This window comes from Acinonyx jubatus, chromosome X (genome assembly GCF_027475565.1).
Source record: "Acinonyx jubatus isolate Ajub_Pintada_27869175 chromosome X, VMU_Ajub_asm_v1.0, whole genome shotgun sequence".
Lineage (NCBI taxonomy): Eukaryota > Metazoa > Chordata > Mammalia > Carnivora > Felidae > Acinonyx > Acinonyx jubatus.
The window spans coordinates 107760443-107785164 of NC_069389.1; the positions used below are offsets into that span (position 1 = coordinate 107760443).

A 24722-nucleotide genomic window follows, 5' to 3' on the forward strand; every position below is an offset into this window, starting at 1 on the left:
GGGGAAATAATGTTTCTTTGTTACTATGCTTCTGTATCAGTAGGTGGGTTCAGAAATAAACATGTGAGACCCTTGTTTGAAAAGAAATGGATGTTGGATTTTATCAAATAATTTTTCTACACCAGTTGTGATGATCATATAGGATTTTGTTGTTGTTGCTGAGCTACATTGATTAATTTTCTTTTGTAAAATATTTATTTATTTAAGTAATCTCTACACCCAATGTGGTGCTTGAACTCACGACCCCAAGATCAAGAGTTGCACCCTCCTCCGACTGAGCCAGCCAGGTGCCCCCTGCATTGATTGGTTTTCGAGTGTTCCCAACCTTGGTGCATTGTCCTTTAAATAGTTGGCTTAATTTGATATACTAATATCTTATTAAGAACTTTTGTATCTGTGTTCATGAGGGATTGTGGTCTGCAGTTTTCATTTCTTGTGATTCCTTAGTATAGTTTTGGTATCAGATTAATACTGGCTTCATAGAATGAATTTGGAGGTGTTCCAGCTTCTTCATTTTCTAAAGGCGTTTGTGTAGAATTAATACTTCTTTTCTAGATGGCAGGTAGAATTTACCTGGAATGTCATCTGAGCTTGGAATTTTCTTTGTGGGAAGCTTTTTAGTAAGTTTAATTTCTTTAATAGAGAGCTATTCAACTTATATACTTCTTCTTGAGTGAGTTTTAGTAGGTGGCTTCTTTGAAAGAAGTCCACTTTATCTAAGTTAGTGAATTTTTTTAAGAGAAGCATTTTATTATTTCTGTTTCTTTTCTGGCCATTATTATGATCATTTCATGAGTTTTTTAACTTAAGTAATCTCAACGCCCAACCTGAGACTCAAACTCACAACCCCGAGATCAACAGTTACAAGTTCCCCCAACTGAGCCAGCCAGGCACCCCCTAAGTCATTATATTTATAGACATAAGTTGTTCATAACATTCTGTCTTTTAAATATCTGTAGAGCCTATAGTGATGTCATCTCCTTTCATATTAGTAATTTGTGTCTTCTCTCTCTTTTTTAAATATGTATTTATTTATTTGATTTACTTATTTTTAAGTAATCTCTACACCCAAAGTGGGGCTTAAACTCACAACCCCAAGATCAAGAGTTGTATACTCTACAGACTGAGCCAGGCAGGCACTTCCTTCTCTCTTTTTTTGCGATCCATCTGGCTAGAGGTTTATCAGTATTATTTAACTTCCCAGAGAGCTAAATTTTCATTTCATTGATTTTCTCTATTTTTATTTTTTAAAGTTTATTTATTTAAGTAACCTTTACACCCAGGGTAGGGTTCGAACTCATGACCCTAACATCAAGAGTCACAAGCTGTACTGACTGAGCCATCCAGGTGCCCATGATTTTCTCTATTTTCATATTTTTCTATTTTACTGATTTCTACTTTAATCTTTATTATGGGGGGGAGGTTGCTTTCTTGGAGTTTTATTTGATCTTCTTTTTCTAGGTTTTTAAGTTGGAAGTTGAAGTAATTGATTCAAGTACTTAGAACTAGCTTCTTTTCTAACATAGACATTTATTGCTCTAAATTTTCCTCTAAGCACTGCTTTAGCTGCCCATCATACATTTTGATGTGTTGTGTTTTCATTTTGATTCAGTTCAAAATACTTTTTTTAGGTTTATTTATTTTTTTAAGTAATCTTTGCAGCCAATGTGGGGCTCAAACCCACCACCCTGAGATCAAGGTGCCCCCAGTTCAAAATATTTTTAAAATCCTTTTGAATCTATTTTGACCCCCGTGTCACTTAAAAGTGTGTTATTTAGTTTCTAAATATTTGAGAATTTCCCAGATGTCTTTCTGCTATTGATTTCTAATTTAGTTCCACTGTGATCAGAGAGCATACTTTGAATCCCTTTAAATGCATTGAGACCTATTTTATGGCCCAGAATGTGTTCTATCTTGGTCAATGTGTGTACTTAAAAAAAGAATATCTATTCTGCTGCTAGTGGTGGAGTGTTCTATAACTATCAATTAGGGCAAATTAGCTGATAATGTCGTTCAGGTCTTCTATAGCCTTAATGATTTTCTTTCCACTTGTCTTATTTATTGAGGAAGGGTGTTGAAGTCTCCAACTATAATTCTGGGTTTGTCTATTTCTTTTCGCAGTTCAGTTTTTGCTTCATGTAATTTGAAACTCTGTTATTAGGCATATAAATATTTAGGCTTTATGTTATCTTGAAGAATTGACCCCTTTATCATTATAAAATGATCATCTTTATCCTTGATAATAGTTTTATTCTGAAATCTACTTTGCCTGATATTAATAGAACCATTTCGGCTTTCTTTTGATTATTATCAGCACAGTCTCTTTATCTGCTCATTTAGTTTTAACCTATTCATCTTTATATTTAAAGTTTCTTTCTTTTTTTCTTTTTAGAGAAAGAGAGAGAGAGAGCACAAGGAGGCGAGGGGGCAGAGCGAGAATCTTATGCAGACTCCATGCTTAGTACAGAGCCCAACTCAGGGCTCAATCCCATGACCTTGGGATCACCACCTGAGCCGAAATCAAAAGTAGAATGCTCACCTGAATGAGCCACCAGGTGCCCCAAAAGTTTCATGAAAGTGGCATTAACTAATCTCGTTTTGTTATCCAGTATGACAATCACTGCTGGTTTTATGTTAACATTCTATTCTCAAGTAATCTCTGCTCCCACTGTGGGACTTGAACTCACAACCCTAAGATCAAGAGTCCCATGCTCCACAGACTGAGCCGGCCAGGTACCCTGAAAATCGCTGTCTCTTAATCAGGGTGTATTAACCATCTCTATTTAATATGGTCATTGATAGGTCTGAGTTTAAGTCTACCTTTTCACTATTTGTCATCTATTTGTCCCATATCTTCTTTGTTCCTTCTTCTGCATTCCTTTGGGTTAACCGAGTATTTTAAATTATTACGTCTCATCTCCCTTGTTAACTTATTAATTATAACTCTTTGTAGTTAATTCTTTTAATGCTTGCTTTTTAGGGTGTATAGCAGGAAGTTCTCTCTTTGCATAGTAGTGTTGCACCGTAAAAATGACCATGGGAGCTGAACTGTGCAAAGAGATCTTAATAATTCACGACAAAGTAACGATGTTCTGTGCTCTTAACATTTTTTACCAAGATATTAAAATTCCTTTTACTGTTGTTTATAAGTGCATAATGAAATTTAAAAAATAGACTGATCGGAATATTTATTTAGCACACTGTAATTTAAAATATAAGAAACTTTGAGAATTAAAGTTCCTTTGTTTAAAACAAATTTATCAAGAAGACTTCCTCTTCCAGGAATATGGTGTAGGCATATTTTTCCCTATTTCTCCCTCTAGGTACAAATGAAAATCCTGTACATTATGTATAAAACAAACATGAGAAGACGCTGACGGTTGAATAGAAGCAGACATATCATACGGGCGAGGGATCTCAGGACCCGAGGAACAATGTGGTGCTGAGTTCCCTGGGTATTATTTTGCCTCCTATATCTCAGACATGGAGATGAAGAAGTTGGCAACCCAGAAATGCTAACAGGAACAGCCCCAAAGAGCCCCAATAAACATGTGCCCTCTTTAGCCAAAAAAAAAACCCCAAAAACCCAAAACAAAACCAGGAGAGGGGCAACCTAGCAAGACAGAAAACATTTTGTGTTGATGCTCTACTCCAGCCAAACATCACAGGAAAAACTGTGGTCCCGCCCCCAACCACAACCACAGCAAATGCTGAGTGGATAGCTTAGAATTCGACAGCAGGAAGGCAGTAGCAACATACGGCTGCATGCCACCACCCCCCTCCCCACCGGCTCAGGGTGGTGTCAGAGAAAGCCAAATCAGGAGCCAGGATTAAAAAAAAAAAAAAAAAGTTTATTTATTTATTTTTGCGGGGGGAGAGGGGCAGAGGGAGAGAGAGAATCCCAAGCAGGCTCTGTACTGTCATTGCAGAGCCCAGTGAGGGGCTCCATCTCACCAACAGTGAGATCATGACCTGAACCAAAATCAAGAGCCAGATGCTTAACTCACTGAGTCACCCAGGCGCCCCAGGAGCCACGACTCTCATCTCTGCAGGCCCATGGCAAGCTTCGGCTCTCTCTCCCTTCCCCACTGAGGTATCCATGGAGTGGTATCAGAGGGAATACTGGCTTCACAAAATGAATTGGGAAGTGTTCCCTCCCCTTCTATTTTCTGCATGGGATTGTGCAAAATTGGAGTTAAATCTTTAAACATTTGGTAGAATTCTTTCATGAAACCATCTGGGCCTGAGGCTTTTCTTTGGGGGAAATTTTACATTATGGATTTATCTCGTATGTAGAAAATCTTTTTTTTTTTTTTAATTTTTTTAATGTTTTTTTTTTTTAATTTTTAAATGTTTATTTTATTTATTTTTGAGAGACAGCGTGAGCAGGAGAGGGCAGACAGAGTGAGAGGGAGACCCAGAATATGAAGCAGTCTCCAGGCTCCGAGCTGTCAGCACAGAGCCTGAAGCGGGGCTCGAACTCACGAGCCGTGAGATCGTGACCTGAGCCGAAGTCGGACGCTCAACCTACTGAGCCACCCAGGCGCCCCTAGAAAATCTTTTAAAAATCACACAAAAAAAGGGGCGCCTGGGTGGCTCAGCCGGTTGAGCGTCCGACTTCGGCTCAGGTCACGATCTCACGGTTTGGGGGTTTGACTCCCACGTCGGGGCTTGCTGCTGTCAGCATGGAGTTCGCTTTGGATCCTCTGTTCCCCCTCCCTCTCTTCCCCTTCCCCACTCCACTCTCTCTCTCTGTCAAAAATCAATCAATAAATAAACAAATGATGTTTATTTATTTTTGACAGAGAGAGAGTGGGAGTGCTCATGAGAGCAGGGGAGGGCAAAGAGAGAGGGAGCCAGAGTAGCTGGCTTTTAATATAAATTTTGATGGTACAGGTAGGGAACTGAAGGGATCTTTTTTGCCACTTCCTTACGCTACTGACAACTCAGTTTACTAGAAAAGCTCCTCAAATTAAGTATTTGTTTGGGGGGGGATAGAATAACAAGGGAAAAGTTATACAACTGTAATATGCCAGATAGGAAACAGATCGTGGTCAGGAACAGTCATAATCGTAGGGGAACAAATGACAGCCAAGTAGCAACTGAATAGTGGGACTCCTTGTCCACGGCAGTTCATACCATCAGCAAGAAGTGTGCCTTCCTTCTTGACGCCTTCCTTCTTCCTTCCTGGAATTTCCATCACTGCTTTGGGCCTCTTACCGTTTCCAGCCACAGCCTTTTTGGAGACCCCGTCCCAGGCTGTGAGAGCTTGTCAGTGACTTAAAAGTTTAAGTCGTTCTCTGCCTGTCCTACTGCTGTAGAGAAGCAAGTATGTTTTTATACACTTTCTCTTGACAGTCTTTTCTGGTATTATTTCATTTATGATCATTAGGTTCTATAAATAATTTCTACCTCAAATCCTTTTTTTTAACACACTAGGATACAGATGCCACTAACGATAAGCTAAGTCGGCCCTCCCCCATCCCCTATCTTGGTCCTTCATTCAAGGGAGCCTATATCACCATCTACCATTCCGGATACTTTACTTCTTTCTTTTCTGTCTTATCATATGGATACAAGATAGAAGATACCCTGAGGACAGGGAGTTTTGTCTATTTCATTATTATTTATTATTTATTATTATTATCATCAGGGCTAGAACATTTCCTGGCACAAATTAGAGCTCAATTAACTTTTTTTTAATTAAAAAAAATTTTTAATGTTATTTTTGAGAGTAAAAAATTTTTTTTAAATTTATTTATTTTTGAGAGAGAGAGAGAGAGACAACACGAGCAGGGGAGAGGCAGAGAGAGAGGGAGACACAGCATCCGAACCAGGCTCCAGGCTCTGAGCTGTCAGCACAGAGCCGGACATGGGGCTCAAACCCACGAACCGTGAGATCATGACAAACCGAAGTGGGATGCCTAACCCACTGAACCACCCAGGTGCCCTGAGTGCTCAATGTATTTTTTTTAACATTTTATTTTATTTTAGGGGCACTCGGGCGGCTCAGTCGGTTGAGTGTCCAGCTTCCACTCAGGTCACGATCTCACAGTTCGTGGGTTCAAGCCCTGCAACGGGCTCTGTGCTGACAGCTCAGAGCCTGGAGCCTGCTTCGGATTCTGGGTCTCCTTCTCTCTCTGCCCCTCCCCTGCTGGCTCTCTCTCTCTCTCTCTTTCTCTCTCAAAAATAAACATTAAAAAATTTTAAAAATATTTTCAGTTATTTTAAGTAATTTCTACACCCAACATGGGGCTCAAACTCCCAATTCTGCGATCAAGAGTCCCATGCTCCACCAACTGAGCCAGCCAGGCACTCCAATGCTCAATTAATATATTTTTTAAGAACTATCTTTTTAAAATAATTTTTTAAAATTTACTTATTTATTTTGAGATAGAGAAAGAGCATGAGCAGGAGAGGGGCAGAGAGAGGGAGAGAATCCCAAGAAGGCTCTGTGTGGTTAGCACAGAGCCCTATGCAGGGCTGGAACTCAGGAACCGTGAGATCATGACCTGAGTTGAAATCAAGAGTTGGATGCCTGACTGGGCCACTCAGGCACCCCTAGAGCTATCTTTTTTATTTTTTTAATTTAAATTCAAGTTAACTAACATACAGTGTAGTCTTGGCTTCAGGAGAACCCAGTGATTCATCCCTTACATATGACACCCAGTTCTCATCTCAAAAAGTGCCCTCCTTCATGCCCATCACCCATTTAACCCATCCCCCCATCTACCTCCGCTCCAGCAACCCTCAGTTTGTTCTCTATATTTAAAATTCTCTTATGGTTTGCCTCCCTCTCTGTTTTTATCTTATTTTTCCTTCCCTTCCCCTGTGTTCATCTGTTGTGTTTCTCAAATTCCACATATGAGTGAAATCATATGATATCTGTCTTTCTCTGACTGACTTCTTTCACTTAGCATAATACACTCTAGTTCCGCCCACATTTTTAAATGCATAAATGAGTTATGCGTTAACCATTATGTACTAAACAAAGGAACCTATCCAGTGTGTATAATGTTGGATCTGTAGGAGAATGTTTTCAGAGTTCCAAATAATGAAATTCCGAGCCAATATGAGAAATACACTATTCGTAGATGATTATTTATTTGCTTTAACGAAAGTGTAGATAACAATGAAAAGCCGTGGGTTCAGTTGTTGAGGAAAGGGGAAAGTAATGTAGGCTATATGGCTTTAAGCATTATAGATCCATTTACAGATGTGTTTTATTCTAGCCTGATCTCTATGAGGATTATTGTCATGCAACTCATACCTCTTGGTTCTAATTCTGTGAGCAACATGGAATTTCTCATTATAATTGTGCTTTTCTTTTTTTAAATTTTTGTAAAGTTTATTTAGTTATTTTGAGAGAGAGAGAGAGGGAATGGGGGAGGGGCAGAGAGAGGGAGAGAGAGAGAATCCCTAGCCGGCTCCACACTCCCAGAGCAAAGCCTGACATGGGGTTTGAACCCACGAACCGTGAGATCATGACCTGAGACGAAACCAAGAGTCGGTGGCTTAACCGATTGAGCCACCCAGGCGACCCCATAATGGTGCTTTTCATGTAGGTCTGCTTCTTGAACGCCTGTTATGTGTCCAAAACAGTGCTAAGTCCTGGGCATAGAGTGGGAAGATACCAAATAGGGTCTCTACCTTCCTGACAGTTTTTAAAAGTAAGCTCTACTCCCAACAAGGTGCTTAAACTCAAGACCCTGAGATGAAGAGTTGCATGCTCTATGGACTGAGTCAACTGGGCACCCTTACCTTCCTGACATTGAAAGATAATTGAGGGAATAGAGCTCAAATAAACTGACAATAAATATTTAATCACAAATTATGATACATTTTCTAAAGGAAAAGAACAAGATGCCTTTGGATTAGATGGTCAAGGAAAGTGTCTGAGAAGGAAGAATTAAAGTGAGATGTGAATTATGAATAAGAGTGAGCCTACTTTTTTAAAAAAAAAAAGGGGGTCTGAGATGGAAAAAAAATGTGACATATTTGAAGAACTGGAAAAAGTCAGTTTGCCTTCAGTATTATACAAAGGGATAATTATGGATATATAGGCAGGAGTTAGCTCATACAAGGTTTTGTGGGTAATGTCAAACAGTTTGGAATTTATCTAAAGTTCAAATGCAGTATTTTGTAGGGTTCGACTTGAGCAAAATGACATGATGCAGTTTTCATTTTTTAAAAGATTTTCTTTATTTCTTTTTCTTGTATTGTATTATGTTTTGAGAGGGAGAAAGAGAGAGAGAGTGAGCAAAGCAGAAAGAGAGAATCTCAAGCAGGCCACTCACTGGCAGCTCGGAGCCTGATGCAGGGCTCGAACCCATGAACCGTGAGATCATGACCAGAGCTGAAATCAAGAGTCAGAGGCTTAACCGACTGAGCCCCCCAGGTGTCCCCAGAGTTTCATTTTTAAACGATCACTCTGGTTGCTATAGTGACAATGGATTGGTTGAAGAGAAGAATGAGCAGAGGCCATCCAGTGACGGGGCTACCGCAGCAATATAAGAGGTGGATAGCAGTGGCTCAAGGCAGAATGGTGGCAGAGGAAATCTAGACATGAGAAGGCCCAGATCGGAGCTCCGAGGAATGGTCCTTCAGGAGGCGTGTAGGGAAGTGAGGTGTTGTGAAAGCCAGAAGCCAGTTCCAAGAGGGAAGGAATAATCAGGTGTGTCAGAAACTGTGGAGAGGTTGAATTAGATAGGAATGAAAGGTATGTCAAATTGATATGGCAGCTCAGTGATCTTTTCTGACCTCTGTGAAAGGAGTTTTAGTGGATCCAGAAGCTCTGTCGAAGTGGGCCAACGAGGGAGTATAGGCTTTCAATGCCGAAGACAACAAAAAGGACTGGTTAATAGATGAGAAAACATCTACTTAAAAGTCTCAAAGATCTGCAAGGTAAGGAATTACCAGGATAAAACCTCAGCGACTGTGAGAACACAGTGAAGCGAAGCAACGAAATCGGCTTTGTCCTAAATACAATTGTGGTATTTGGGGGAATTTGAGGATTTCAGCTTTGCAAAAGCCACCCAAAACAGAGGGGTAAAAGACACAAGCTCAGGGCTCCGTTAAAGGTGGAAAGTCTAATAGAAGTTCTTTTCCCATGAAATTCATGTCCAAAAGGAAGAAACCCTCATGAAGGAGACCTTAGCTTGCTCTCGCACTCCCCCAGGGGACTACAAAGGAGTATTTCCTAGGTGGTGCCAAGCAGGACACAGAGGAAAAAGATTGGCCCAGAAGCTGTCATCATGCAGCCCCAATTCACACGGCCTGGGTGACTCAAGAAATCTCTAGTCAAAAATTTAAAGTGATCCCGGCCTGCTAATGTTTCTTAGCAAAAGCAGACATAGATCCTTGGCTGAAGAAATTCACCTTTGTCCTAGATCTGAAAAATTTATTCAGCTGATTTTATAAGGAAAGTGAGCAACTCACAAAAAAGTTAAGAGCCAGAGAACGGAATTACCACCAGTGAGAACTGGAGTTATTAGACACAGAATATAAGAACTACGTTTATTATGTTTAAATAAATAAATAATGTGTGCAGCGAACAAGGATTTCTAAGGAATATTTGAAAACTTATTTCATCAAACTTCTAGAAGTTAAAAAAAAATCATGATCGAAATTAAGAACTCAATCAATGGAAGAGATTAACAGCAGATTAAGCCCAATTAATTAGACAATTAGTGAATCGAAAGACATTTCCAAAGAAATTCATAAGAAAATGGAAAGTTCTTTTTTTTTAAATACAATTTATTGTCAAATTCGTTTCCATACAACATCCAGTGCTCATCCCAACACGTGCCCTCCTCAATGCCCATCACCCACTTTCCCCTCTCCCTCACCCCCCATCAACCCTCAGTTTGTTCTCAGTCCTTAAGAATCTCTTATGGTTTGCCTCCCTCCCTCTCTGTAACTTTTTTCCCCCCTTCCCCTCCCCCATGGTCTTCCGTTAAGTTTCTCAAGATCCGCATGTGAGTGAAAACACATCACAAGAAAAAAAATTCGTAATTGTGTGGTAACGACAGATGTTAACTAGACTTATTGTGGCGATCATTTCACAATATATACAAATATCAAAAAGCATTATGTTGTACATCTGAAACTAATATCATGTTACATGTCAATAATACCTCAATTTAAAAAAGAAATTGTTCTGGGTACCTTGGTGGCTCAGTCAGTTAGGTATCCAATTCTTGATTTCGGCTCAGGTCATGATCTCATGGTTGTGAGATTGAGCCCTGTGTCGGGCTCTGTGCTGGGTGTGGAGCCTGCTTGGGATTCTCTCTCTCTTTCTCCATCTGCCCCTTCCCTGCTTGTGTGTGCGTCACTCTCTCTCAGAAAAGAAAGAAAGAAAGAAAGAAAGAAAGAAAGAAAGAAAGAAAGATTATTTGGAAATCAGCACAGAAAGACAAAGAAATAGAATGTATGAAAAAGGCACAAAATTATTTCCTAGGTGGATTTTACTATTTGATAAATTTTTAAAATGTTTATTTATTTATTTTGAGAGAGAGAGAGAGAGAGAGAGGGGAGAGACAGAGAGAGAGAGAGAGAGAGAGAGAGAGGAGAGAGAGAGAGAGGGAAAATCCCAAGCAGGCTCTGCCCTGACAGTGAGAAACCTGACACGGGGCTCGATCACACCAACAGGGAGATCAAAAAAAGTTTTAAATCAAGTTGTATAACACAGGATCTAGTAGATGGTGCAGGGACAACTGGATGTCCACATGCAGAAGAATTGTTGGCCAATTCTCTGTTTTTCTTATCATTTTTTTTTTGTATAAAATGTCACTTGGATTTATCACTGGGATTCAAGGAGTCAACACAACCACACACTTTGCTGTTTGTGGATGAACTGAGTAACAACCGTGGAGTGATCAATTGCCAGCAAACTTTGAATGAAGTGATGTGATTGGTTAAGGATCGTGAAACACATCTGTCATTTACATGTTTTTTTGTGGCCCAAAGAGCTAGTGGCAAAGTCTGTACTTTATCCACTTCCTCACAGGTAATACACTGTGGTGACTAAAATTGAGAGACTGATGTTATTTAACTAGACTGTGGTAACTGAAATTTGTGTATATTGGAACGAAGCAAAGGGAAAACTATTTGTATACGTACTTTGCTTATTAGATTCTACCTTCAAGTGATAAATAACACTCACATATAGTATAAGAACCATGCAATACTATACTTCCATTTATTCCCTCCCAAACTTTGTGCCATTTTTGTCATATATTTCTTTTACATATGCTACAAACCCACAAAATATTGATAATTTTTAAAATCATTTTTGAGTAAGAGAGAAGTCTTCATACCAATACACATACTATTTCCAGTGTTCTGCATTCCTTCATGTAGAACCAGGTTTTTAAATTTATTTTATTTGTTTTAATTTAATTTTATTATTTTTTAATGTTTATTTTTGAGAGAGAGAGAGCCAGCAGGGGCATGGCGGGGGGTGGGGGGGAAGGGGACAGAGGATCTGAAGCGGGCTCTGTGCTGACAGCAGAGAGCCCATCACGGGGCTCAAACTCAGGAACCAGGAGATCATGACCTGAGCTGAATTCAGATGCTTAACTGACTGAGCCACCTAGGCACCCCTAGAACCAGATGTTTTAAAAGATTTTATTTTTGAGTAATCTCTACACCCAACGTTGGGCTTGAATTTACAACCCTGAGCACAAGAATCACATGCCCTTCCAACTGAGCTGGCCAGTTGTCCCTATAAAGATCCAGATTTTCATTCTATATGAGGCCTGAAGGACTTCCTTTAACATTTCTTGGAGTTTAGATCTTCTGGGGCTGAATTCTTTTAGCTTTTGTATATCTGAAAAAACCTTTATTTTGCCTTTGCTTTGAAAGATCTATTTACCGGGCGAAGAAGTCTAAGCTGACTTCTTTTTCTTTCACTACTTTAAAGATGTTCCACTGTCAGTTGGCATGCCTTTTTTTCTGATGAGAAATCTCCTCTCATCTGTATGTAATGTGTCTTTTTTCTCTTCTGGCTGTTTTTAAGATTTTCTCCATCACTGGTTTTAAACAATGTGATTATCATATACCTTGGTGTAGTTTTTCTCATGTTTCTTGTGCTTGGGGTTCATTGATCTTACTAATTTTTGGGTACCCAGTACTTAGCACACTACGTGAAATGTTGCAGACAAATCAGTAAATATTTTCTGAGCCAAATGGAATGATTTCGTAAGGTAAATCAACTGTATGAATGCATCTGTTTGGATCTTCAAATATTTTAATTTGTTCAACCAAAATAATTTTCACTGACAAGTATTACCTTTTTCTGTGGGCTCTTTCTCTCTGGCTCCTCCCATCCACTGCCCTGCATTTTAAACTCCAGGAAATGTGAATTATTTTGGATTTTCCAAACTGTCACGTTGTTTCATGCTTCTGTGCCTTTGCACATGCTGTTCCCTCTGCTTTTATCTCTTCTGTCTGCCTGGGGAACTATTATCCATCTTTCAAGATCCAACTCAGATGGTTCAACTTCCAAGGAGGTTAAGACTTCCTTGACTCGAACCCCTTTCGCATCTGATTGACCACTTCTTCATCTGAGCCCATCCTAATTTTGTAAGTACTTCCATCACTGCGTTTATCACATTTGGCTATCTCGCACTTAGCCCAATTTCAGGCACATTGAAGTGAACAGTGATCATTACATGAATAAATGGGAGTTGGGAGAAATGTAAGAAAAGGAAGAGAGAGGGGCGCCTGGGTGGCTCAGTCGGTTAGGCGTCTGGTTTCAACTCAGGTCATGATCTCAAGGTCCGTGAGTTTGAGTCCCGCTTTGGGCTCTGTGCTGACAGCTCAGAGCCTGGAGCCTGCTTCAGATTCTGTGTCTCCCTCTCTATCTGCCCCTTCCCTGGTCACCCTCTGTCTGTCTGTCTGTCTGTCTCTCAAAAATAAATAAACATTAAAATTAAAAAAAAAAGAAAGAAAAGGAAGAGAGAAAGTAGCATTAGCAATGCAAATCCTATAGGACCTTATAGCTATCATAAGGATTTTAATTTTTACTGCAGGTCAAATTGAGACCCTTTGTAGGCTTCTGAGTAGAGTGGTAACATGATCTGACTTAATTGTTTATTTTTTAAATGTTTTATTTTTGAGAAAGCACAAGTGGGGGAGGGGCAGAGAGAGGGGAACAGAGGATCCGTAGCGGGCTTTGTGCTGACAGCAGCGAGCCCCGTGTGGGGCTTGAACACACAGACAGCAAGATCATGACCTGAGCTGAAGTCAGACGCTCAACTGACTGAGCCACTCAAGTGCCTCCTGACTTAATAGTTTATAATGGTCTGTCTGGATGTGTGTTGAGAATCAATGGTTGGTATGTGTTGTGGGTTGCACTGTGCCCCCCCTCCAAAAACAAGATAAGCTCGAGTTCTTACCCTTCAGCCCCTATGAATGTGCCTTTATTAGAACTAGGGTCTCCGTGGATGTAATCAAATTAAGGTGAGGTCATATTGGATTAAAGTGGGCCCTAATCCAATATCTGATGTTCTTATTAGAGGAGGGGAATTTGGACACACAGACACACATACACACGTTTGCCAGCTTTGTGGAGATAACACAGACCCATAGGGAGAGCACCATGTGAAGACAGAGGCTGAGATTGGAGTGATGTGTGTATAAGCCAGGAAAGGCCACTGATTGCTTGCAATAATCGGAAGTTAGGAGAGACAGATGATGGTCTCTCAGGGTCTCCAGATGGAATCATTCCTGCCAGCACCTTGATTTCAGACGTCTAGCCTCCAGAACGGTGCGAGAATAAGTGTCTGTTGTTTTAAGCCTCCCCCTCGCCGCCCCAGTTTGTGATACTTTGATACAGCAGCCCTAGGAAGCTAATACAGTGGACAAAGGTAGAAGCAGTTAGGAGTTGAATGCACTGGTTCAGTCGGGAGATGACGGAGACCAGGATCAGGGTGGTAATGGCGGAGATGGTAAGAAACCACCAGATTCTGGATACATTATGAAGCTAGAGCCAAAAGAATCTTTTGATATATAGGTGATGGGGTGTAAGAAAAGTTAGCTATTGCTATCTGCGTGAATAGTTTAAATATTTATCGACATACAACATATACCCATAAGTGTGTATTTTTTCATTGCCTTGGGGCAAATATCCCAGGTTTGAGGTTCTTCAAACAAGGCTCATTCATCGGGGAAATGAAAAGAAGCTTATTTTGCTATGTGATCAAAGGGTACATCACATGATTTCTCTGGGTCTCAATCTCCTACTCGATGAAACAAAAAAGCTGAGCTCTGTTGTACGACTATGTGATTCTATTATCATCACGTGCCTCATTGCCTCGGTATTGATAAAGTTTCCAGAGGATAGTACCCTGTTTTCTGACTTCCATATTTGAAAACCTATCTACAAGTCTGCAGTATCTTCAAGTAACAGAACTCTCTGTCCTCTCTGTTGTTGATTGTCTGCCATTTGATACTTTGAGTAGGAGTGACCCACCATATTTAAAAATAGAATTACAGAAAGACCAAAGTAACCCTTTGTGCATTCTTTCCGGGATATGAGAGTGGAGTGGGGTTGCCTAATGGGAGTGTGGAAGTCCATTTGAAATAAAGATTTGGAATTTTGAGTCTCGAGACTTCAGATTCCACTTCTTGGAGCACACCCCAAGTTATCACCCTCCGCATGTTTATACTTTAGGAGGTTAATGAATTTATAGGACAAGATAATTGTAATACTAACAGGAAACACTTATATAGGGTTTGCTATGTGTCAGGCCTTGCTGTAAGGGTTTTGAAAATATTAACAGTTATTTTCCCCATTATACAAACAAGGAAACTGAGGCACAGAGCTATTAAGATTCTTTTATTCCGTTAATAAGGGATCTCATATCAAGCAAAAATAAATGGAACCCTTTCCCAATAATTAAAACAGAAATGACAAATGCAAGGCACTTCGGAGACTTAATATCAAGAAAAGAGGTTTTGTCACGATCCCACAAACTAATTCTGACGGGGTCCATAACAAAACACCCTTGACATTAGGCCGCTTCCTGCCTCCAACCCTTGTTGACTTTGGATCTCTAAGGAGGAAAAAGGAGACTGAGAACCAGGCCTCAGGGCATCTGAGTGCCACCTCGCCAGCTCCCAAACACCTGTTACATCCGGTTCTCAAGAAGTTTCAAAGTTCTGAAATGTATCCTGGTATTGTTTCTAAGTCGGTCCCTCGCTGTCGCCTTGCAAACGTGCTTTAATCTTTCACTTGAGATTCCGGAGTCAATGTTTCGTTTCACCTTCATGCTTGCCAGAGGATACGAGCTTTCCTAAAAGGCGCAATTATTACCGTGTTGGACACCCGAGTTCCGCTCTGTTCCGGGCCCCGCAACCCTCGCCAGGTCTATCTTTTGGTCAGTCTCAGCTGGGTCCAGATGAGAGAGACTATGGCCACGCCGTGTCATCAGTGTGGGTGACCAACGCGGTGACGGAACAATGGGCGGTGGGCAACCAGGCTGATCGATGACTGAGGGGGACATTTATGTATTCAGCCAAATACCGTCCGGAGTCTAGTACCCAATGAAAGACGTGGGCTTGTTCCCCCAACCCCATCCCAGAAGCGGGGGGCCAACTTTGAAGCTGGTGTCGAACTGAGTGCCGCCACCTAGATTTTAGCCTCAGGTGGGTGCAGCGGTGGTTTGGGGAAGTTCCCGAGTGATAAAGAGGAAACCCGAGGTACCTGAGACACAAGCCCGGTCTCCCACAGGGGCACCACGGGGGACAATGCTCTCCCGGCGCGGGTCCTTCGAACCCTGGCCAGAGGCAGACCTTCCCGCCAGCCCAGGTGCAGAGGGGCAGGGGCGGGCGAGGGGGCGGCGGCGGCGTGCCGTTCCCACATTGTTAGGGACGCCGAAGCACATCCAGGCTAACCTTCCACGGCTAACGTCCTCAACGCCATGCTACTAAGGGACAGGCCTAGGGATTAGCCCCGCGCCACTCCCCCCTCCCCCCACAGTCACGGCGTCCAGGTGCCTTTGTGAGTCACCGAGACCCTCCGTAATAAGCCCACAGTGGGTGGGGCCGCCTCACACTTTCTCGCCTCTTCCCACCCTGACCCAGTCCTCCGCCGATTGAGCTCCCCAGGCCGGCGGGCAGCAGCAGCAGCAGCAGCAGCCGCCGCCGCCACCGCCGCCGCCGCCGCCGCGCCCGCCCCACCGGGCATGCTCAGAGCCCGGGCGGGCCCTGAGTGGCGGCAGGCAGCGCCCTGAGCTCCGCGCGGGGCCCCCGGCGCCCGGGTCCCTTTAAATCCGGCCGGCCGGTTGCTAGGCAACGGCGCGGCCCGCGCTGGCGCTGCACTGCGGAGGCTCTGCCCCGCGCTGGCCGGGCCGGGTCGCGGTGGCCAGCGCCGAGCCCAGGGCTGCCGGCCGCCAGTGGTGGCTGGCTTCGGGGAAGGGGAGCCAGAGCCCGCCGGACCCCACCCACGCTTTCAGGTACGTCTGCGCGCGGGAGCGCGGGGGCTCCCCCGGACTCGCCGCAGAGTCACCCCGGGCCCGGGGCGCCCGGTCCCCCCCACCCCGACCCCCCGCTGCGGCTTTCCGCTCTCCTCCGAGGCCCGGGCCGGGAGCTGGCGAGCGCCGCGGAGCCCAGGGGACGGGGCGTGGGCGTTGGGGCGCGGAAGGAGGAGTGGGGTCGGGCCTCGCCCGCTGCCCTCCGCCCGCCCCCCGACCCCGCGACCCACCCCCCTCCCGCCACGGGGTAGGGGGACCGGGGAGGTGGCAGGTAGCGCCCAGCCCCGAGCCCCCTTCTCCCCACTGGAAGCAGCGATGGCAGGAGTTTGTTAACCATTTACCGAGAAAACCCCCTAACTATGCATGCATAGATACAGCTTTATAGCACGAATGTGACTTCCATACTAATAAAGTACTCAGCCTTTGGAATTAAGGTGACTCCGTACCTTTTCTTCTAGAAGGAACAGTTTCACACTAATAACAAAGAATTGGAGGCTTGCAAACCGTTCACCGGGGCCCACTTTTCAATGGTACTTTGCTTCACTTTCAATATCTGCCGAACAATAGGGAAGACAGTTTGTCCCATGAAGTGGACGCTTGGCTCAAATGTTAGGACCCTGGGAGAGGAAGGCAAAAATCGAGGTCACTTCCCATTTTGATGATTTTACAAATTAACCGCACTCGGAGGGAGGGAGGCAGGCAAGGCCTGGGCTCCAGCCCTTTGCTAACGTGGCTCTTGGCACGCTCATTAGTGACAAGCATGCTGCTGCGGCCACCAGCGGTGGCTCATTTGTTTGGTAGGTGCAAAAGGCCGGGAGATACCGCGGTGAATAACACGCCACCATGATTCTTGTCCTATTTGATAACTTCCCTCGCTCGGGGACGGGAGACTTCGCGGCATAACAGTTGGGAAAGTGGGCTGACAAGTTAAAAAGAAAACTTGCTTCCGAGTGTCTGGCATCACATTCTAGATAGGCCACACGGCATTCTAAGTATATCGCTTGTCATTTTAAGCTACATCTCAGATATACACATGGATTGGGGTATTCTGGTTAATTATATTTCCTAATTATGCTGTGGGGATTTTATTTTCAGTTCAAGCTGGCGAAGGAGGACAGTGGCATCCAATAGAAGACCCTGGATCACCGAGAGTGTAAGTTGTGCTGGCTGCTAACTTGTTACTGTTGGTGTTTACCTGCGCAAAGCCTCACCCCAACAGAAATCTTCAACTTTGTAGCTAGATCATCAGTCTGCGTTGGCAGCAGGCTATCAGAAAAAGTCTCATGAAAATACAAAACGAAACAAAAGTGTCCTGAAGACTTTAGCTAAGCCAAATAAACTTTGGGGGGAAAATAAAAGTCCGTTTCCTAAAATGTTACCCCGAAGACTGTAGAAACCAGAGGAGAAATTATAGATATTTACAAAAACTCAGTTAGAATCAAAGCATTAATAGAATTTTCGGAAGGAATGTTAAAGGTCATGCATTCAACAAATATTTATTGGTGGCTACTGTGTGTCGGGAGACAGAGGTGAATAAGACGCCAGGAGATCACAGCGTGTTGGTGAAATAAAACTATGATGAAAGGCTGTACAACAAGCATGGGAAAAACCCAGAGTGCAGAGTCATCCTTGCTAATATTCAAACTGGTAGTCCGATTGTGATATTTCTGAGAAGTTATTGGTGGCTCTGAAAAACACTGGGGCATTTGGAAAGTTCTTGGTAAAGCAACTGGAGATAAAATGCAAATACCTTCAGTTGCGGGAAAGACTCCCTTAGAATCAATTTAGCTTCGGAAATGTGGAGGCATCAGCCACTTACAGGCCTCCAGGCTAACCTTCCCTGAGGATGCAGGTTAAATTCATGTAAGATTTGACTTTACGTTCCCCACTGCTTGTTTTGTTTTGTTTTGTTTTGTTTTTTTCTTTCCAAACGGACTTTGTCTGAGATCTGATGATTTCAGGCTGGCAACTTGGGAGAAGGAGTGGGTTGTCTGACTGGCTGGTTTATGTCCCAAGGGAGGGTAAGGAATGCCTACAAAACAACGGAACCTATTGTCTACAGTGGACTTTAAAATTGCTTCCGTTTTCATTTTCATTCATGTCTCTTAACCACCTGTGAAATAGGTATATTTTCCCTATTTTACACCTGAAGAAACCGAAGCTCACAAAAGGTAAGTTTTCCCCGTAGGTCTCAAGTGTGGGAGTCAAGGAGATGTGCCGCCCTCCAGTCTTTTCTCACGATAGCCCTTACTCAGTTCCTTTCTCAAGAACTTCCTTTTCCTTCGTCCGCACAGTGTTGCACACTGACACATGTTCCCCCACCTTGACTTCAGACACTTCATTTGGGTCCTCATCTGGGTGTTTAACATGTTTCCGTGAGCCAGTGATTCTCAAGAGGGCGGAGAATGGAGACCTCCCCTGGAGGGGGCAAGTCACAGTCTTCTCAAATAAGGAGAGATGGTAACGTTGAGAGTGTTTTGTGCCTGGGAACAGTGGAAGCAGAAGAAAAAGGTCGAGAACTACTGCTTTTAAGTGAGAACAGATCGGACAGTTGAGCAAAGAAGCCAGGCCAGTGACTTTCTTTGTAGCAGGCTTTTTTTTCCTCCTGCCTTATTTTGGCCCAGCCGTTTTTCTGAGGGTTGGGAGAAATGAAACCATCCAAGAATAATGGGGGAAAGCTCCCTGGGCTAAGAAGGGGCCTTTTGTCTTCCCCTCACTGCTCCTGGGTTGTGACTAAAAGCCCCGCCTCTAGCTGAGAGGGTGGCTGAGGGGCTGAGTGTAATGACAAAAGTTTGACCGCCACAGGTTGGACATGACCTTTTCCAACCGGCATTCCCAATTGACAGACTTTGGCATGAAGCACTCTTGCGGGGTGGGGAATAAAAGCCTCTGGAGGTTTTCCAGAACTGTTTCCCACTCCCTGCCTGCCCCTGCCTGGGGGAATACTTGCATTTTGCGGACAGATGTAGATTTATGCAAAAGAGATTGTCCCGAAACTTTGAAATCAAATTCCAATATAGATGAGATAAGGCAACAGAAAAAAGACCTTTGATTTTGAGCTTATCAAATTTCCCTAAAGCGTGTGATTTCAAAAATGAATATTTTAGACAACAGCTAATTGGATTTAACATATTTGATCACTTATCCACCTTAATATGAGTGTGTTCCCCAGGGCCCCATACCTTGAAAATGAAAATGAGATGACTTTGTGGGTTTCTCCCTTCAGAGTAAATAGTGGTGTATTATTTTCTGGAGCTATTCGAGGGTAGCTGTGCATTTACCTAAGTTTTTTTATGGAATGGTTTGCCTAAAGATCCGTAATAAATGATTGCTCTTTGCTTAGCTCTCAACAATTAGGTTACATGACATTACATTATAAATTTCTTTTCAACTTATCGTATCAGTGGTTCCCAAATTCTCTAGAAGAGTCAGGAGATCACTCACTCCAGCAAAACGCCCTACTGCTTTGCCACTGGAGAAAGAAAGTCACCGGAGGAGGAATAGCGATGTTTTCAGAGAGACACTAACTAGAAGGATCAGGAGTCTCATACTAATTCACGTCGGGCACAAATGAGTAGATGTAAGCAAGTCCTCGACACCCATGTCTTACCAGCACGGTCCCAAGGACTTCTGGGGGATCGTTCTCTTAGAGGGCTATTAATGTTATTTTTGTCATGGGACTTTATATTGTTTTCCTGTGTCCTGGCTTGTTTGTTTCTTTCAAATTTTCATTTCTCTGGGACCTCCTTCCCCTCCCCTTTAGTCCTTCCGTAACCGGTGTAGCGGTGGATAGGCACTTCCAGTAATAAATGCTCACAATTGACCCACTAGAAAGGCCTGCTTCTCCTTTCAGTAATGGCTCCCGCTTTGATCTGCCTTCTGCTGCCACAAATTGCCCAATCATGTTTATTGAGAGCAAAATGGCTGCCATGGCAGGGTAGACGAGCAGCATTGTCTCAAAGCATATTCCTTGGCCTTGCCAGAGAATACTAATGTCATACTCGTCCTGCATAAAAAAACAAACAGTGCAGTTTGCGAAGAGAAAATGACACTGGCAGCTCTTACCCCCAGTCTGGGCTTTGCCATACTCTGTGACTAGATTTGGGAACAGGCCTTTAAAGGATATCTTGCCAATGAAAGAGGCAAAAAAAAAAAGAAAGAAAGAAAGAAAGAAAGAAAGAAAGAAAGAAAGAAAGAAAGAAAGAAAGAAGCAGCTCAGAGCCCCCTTGACCCTGTCCTGTGTAAACCATGGGAGGGAAATTCCAAAAGGCTTTTCAAACCTTTCTCTTTCTGTCCTTTGATATGTGACATGCGATTCTCTTTACCCTCCCCCCTTCATTTTTCCTCTCTCCTTTTGTGGCCCTTTAAAAATTACCTAAGCTCTGGAAATAGTGAGGTTGTTTTCTTTCAGTTTGTGGAATGAAACCTAGCAGAAGAATAAAGAGGAATTTTCAAACAAGCGCTGACCTGGGAGACAGGGTCTCAGTTTTACCACCACAGCCTGTGTGGACTTGGTCAAGTCACCTGACTTCTCAGAGCCTCAGTTATAAAATCAGTGGACTCTTCCCAGTTCTTTGAAAAGCACTGACTGTATCAGGAAATTGTACAGAGAGAGGCTCAGGGAAGAAAGGTAGTGAAATTGAAGAGGAAAAAAAAAATATGTTTCTGCCAGAGATTTATCAGAGGGTTGGAGATAGAAGTCGCCTTTTCAAGGTGCAAAATTATCAATGAAGAGAGTTTCTTATTGTAACCTTTTTCTACACCCAGATTTCTGTCTCAGGTTTGTCATTATTGCTACCTCCAGGTATACGGTGGCCTCACCTCACTTGCCCCTCTCCACACCTCCTTCCTGACCAATCTCACCAATACCTTTCATCCAGAAATATGTAGGAGGAATAGTAATCTCTCTCCCATTGCTGCCCGATGAGAAGCATTTGTATCTGTTACAGAATTATCTGGTGAAAATTTGACTGCTAAAAAATGTGACTGGCAATTAGCATCACTGTCTTCTCTCTTTCCTCTGTTCCTTTTTTTTTTTTTTTCTGACCACTGTAAAGCTCCCAGTCGTCTTCATTCGTAGTTCTAAGAGGAGACAGACAAACCAGGATTACGATGATCTTCCCCTTAAAGAAAAGACAGAGCCTAGATGCTTCCGGGTGGTGATTTAGTAGGATCATAAAAGTCAGAAAGGACTGTTTGACGACAAAGGAGCTGATGCTCCAATGGCAAATATATACAATGAACTCCCAAGTGTATGCTTCTTACTGTGGTCTTGTTAACTAAACCTAAGTAAAGCTCGGCTTATGGCTTTTGAACCGATCATTTTAACACCTTCACTGAGTATTTGTATCTTTCCCTGTCCTCAAAGCCCAGTGGTTGCCAGTGGGGAATGCATCCTTGGGGATGTTGAGTCCCTTCCCTCTTTTTTGGAGGAGGGTGGGATTAGGCATGTTCAGTACACATAGATACCAAGTTTACTCTCTCACCATCGCAAGGAAAATCTAACATTTAAACTCCTGGTGAGGGGTGCCGGGGTGGCTCAGTCACTACTATTACCATATTTATGTTATATAAATATATATCACATACTAAATAATAGACCATTATAATCTCTAATAATATTAAAGAAGATATTACTTTAAAAAGAAACACAACAATGGCCATTTTCTGTTACCAAGATAAAATTATATTTGTGTGCATGAGAAAAATCAGTGGTGATGCTACAAATATATTGTAGCAAATGAACGTATCAGCAATTGCAGTTGCTGCTTTGGTCGCTTCAGATGTCAGTGGCCTTTCAGCATGTTGCTCGGGTCCTTCTTTCTCCCTACTCTCCGGAGTAGTTCTATTTGATCAAATACTTCTGTCCCTTAGGAAAGCTGTTATGTTATGGATTCTCTTTGAATAGGGAAGACTCCTCTTGACACAAAGAAAATATCCTTTAATTTTTAGAAATGGAGAAAGTTGATTGTGATTTAGCCTGTTACATTTTTACCTAAAAAGCACACTTGGAGTCAGTATCTCGAGAAAAACCCATTTGGTGGCGTTAATATCTTCAACTGTTGACGTTCAGTTCTCATCACGAAATTGCTGTCAAAATGGGTAGAATTCTGTACTCTTGGCAGTCTGGCCTAAAAGCAAAGCCCAAGACTGGAATAGCAGGAATTTGCAGGTCAAGACAGAAGGGCATTTGGCAGAGTTAGTCGTAAGGAAGTCCGCATGGTATACTTTACCCAAAGCAGCTCACATTGCATTAAGCCCTGATGTTTTAGTCACTTTAAAGAGTGAATAAGCGGTAGTCCAGCCCAAAAGAACTAGAAAAAAATCAGGCACGTTGGAAGCACAAGTATTAACCCACTCTTAACATTAACCTGTTAATTTGAAATCGCATTTACTCTTTTGAAGCAGTTCATTTTCGTGTGTGTGTGGTTGCTATCTCATAGAAACGTTTTCTCAGTCTACAATAAATAGCCAAATGTGGCAATTGATGGGTTATACTTCGTAGCATCGGAGAATTTGAAAGCTGGAAGCACCTGTGGAACTTAGCTGGCTTCATTTATTTATTTGTTTTGAGAGAGAGTGTGTGTGCATGGGATGGGAGAGAGAGGAGGGAATCTCTTAAGAGGTTAATCTTAAGGGAGAGAATCTTAATCTGACATGGGGCTCGAACCCACGAAGCATGAGACCATGACCTGAGCCGAAATCAAGAGCCAGACGCTTAACGCACTGAGCCACCCAGGCATCCCTGGTTTGTAGCTTATCAATCAGGGGGCCTAAGCCCGCATCACTCAGTGAGTTAAAGGGAGAGCTAGCCCTCAAATAGTTAGGTCCTTTCACCTGTGAGCCAACACAAGTGGTTTCTTTCAACTGCACCAGCTGCCAGTGCAAACAGTGTGCCTTGATTTTGTATTTTGTTTTTCAGGAATCGGAAGACGTACCAGGAGAAATGGATGCTAGAAGAAAACACTGGAAGGAGAATATGTTTGCTCCTTTTTTCAGTGCACAGGATGTTCTAGATGAGGATTCTCAGCCTGAATCGTCTTCTGAACAAATGACTTTAGATAAGGCCAATAGAATAGAAGGAATTTATAATTTGTCTAGTAGAAAGTTTCAAGAAGAAAATAAATTTAAGAGGAAAGAATTTATTTCTCAACGAAATGAAAAAGAACAAGAACCAAATTTAAGAGGGAGAAAGGTAAACATTTCAAAGAATGAAGCAGACACAAATTCCGTCTCCTGTGAACCATCTAATTTGGATGTTGTGACCGAAGAAAGGGTTATTAGCATGGAACATCATTCTACCTGGACTACAAAGGAATTACCAACCCTCCCGTGGCACGACACGAAGAAGAAATTTACCGAAGGAATGTCTCCAAAACTTCGCCTGAATCTTTTGAACGAAGAACTGGAAGAACTTGATATGAAATGCAGAAAAATAGAAGAGGAATTTGAAAATGCCGAAAAAGAACTCTTGAACTCCAAAAAAGAAGTCTGTGCAAAATCCCTGAATTTTCAGGACACAGGGACGGAAGCTTCAAAGAAAGACTGGGAGCTCCAAGCTTTAAGAAATGACCTATCTGAAAGAGCAACAAACGTCCAGAACTTAACTGAAGAGCTCCAGGAAGCCAAAGAAGTCATCCACAGGCTGACCCGAGAGAACAGAGATTTAAAAGAAGCCATCAGGAAACTAAAGCGTCAAACTGAGATTGGAAACGCACTCCTGAAGGAAGAAATGAAACTGTATTATGAATTAGAGATGAAAAAGATCCGCGGGGAGCTGGATGCCATCAAGAACGAACTGAGAGCTGAGAAGACCCTGCAAGCAAGAAATAACAGGGCCCTGGAGTTGCTTAGGAAGCACTTTGCTTCCGTAACATCAAGTACCCTTGACAGCTTGACGGAGGAGTTTTTTTAAAACTTGAAAAAATAAAAAAAAGCCTTTCACGAGGCAAATCTTGGAGCCAAATCAGTGTTTCTTGTGCTTTCTTTGTGTGCTACTTAAAATGTGTGTAATGGGACGTAGTTTTTCATTTGGGTGGAAGCAGGATATCCATAAAATGTATAAGCGTTCCCTTCAAAGCTTCTGCTTCCTCTTTCGAATGACGTTATTGCGAGAGCCCAAATGGAAATGAAGCTTCAGAAATCTCTTTATATATATATATATATATATATATATACACACACACACACACACACACACATATATACATTTCACTCAAAGACCTGTAGTGATTCACCAAATCA

The 24722-nt window shown here is 42.6% G+C and overlaps 1 protein-coding gene across 3 annotated transcripts; it reads left to right on the forward strand.

The window, feature by feature from the left end:
- Window positions 1–15425: 15425 nt before the first annotated feature.
- On the forward strand, window positions 15426–24444 carry CCDC160 (coiled-coil domain containing 160). 3 transcript variants are annotated; one of them, XM_015079749.3, is made up of 3 exons: window positions 15426–15651; window positions 17574–17631; window positions 23401–24444. In XM_015079749.3, the coding sequence occupies exon 3, from the start codon at window positions 23425–23427 to the stop codon at window positions 24391–24393; it is 969 nt and encodes a 322-aa protein (XP_014935235.1). In that variant the 5' UTR covers window positions 15426–15651; window positions 17574–17631; window positions 23401–23424; the 3' UTR covers window positions 24394–24444. The 3 variants fall into 3 exon arrangements, with proteins under 3 accessions (XP_014935235.1, XP_026910076.1, XP_014935234.1); XM_027054275.2 differs by lacking the exon at window positions 15426–15651 and adding an exon at window positions 16266–16460; XM_015079748.3 differs by lacking the exon at window positions 15426–15651 and adding an exon at window positions 16986–17008.
- Window positions 24445–24722: the final 278 nt, after the last annotated feature.

What these genes read in the sequence shown, in the direction of transcription:
- CCDC160 (XM_015079749.3), top strand. Translation starts at nt 23,425, where the DNA reads ATGGATGCTAGAAGAAAACACTGGAAGGAGAATATGTTTGCTCCTTTT.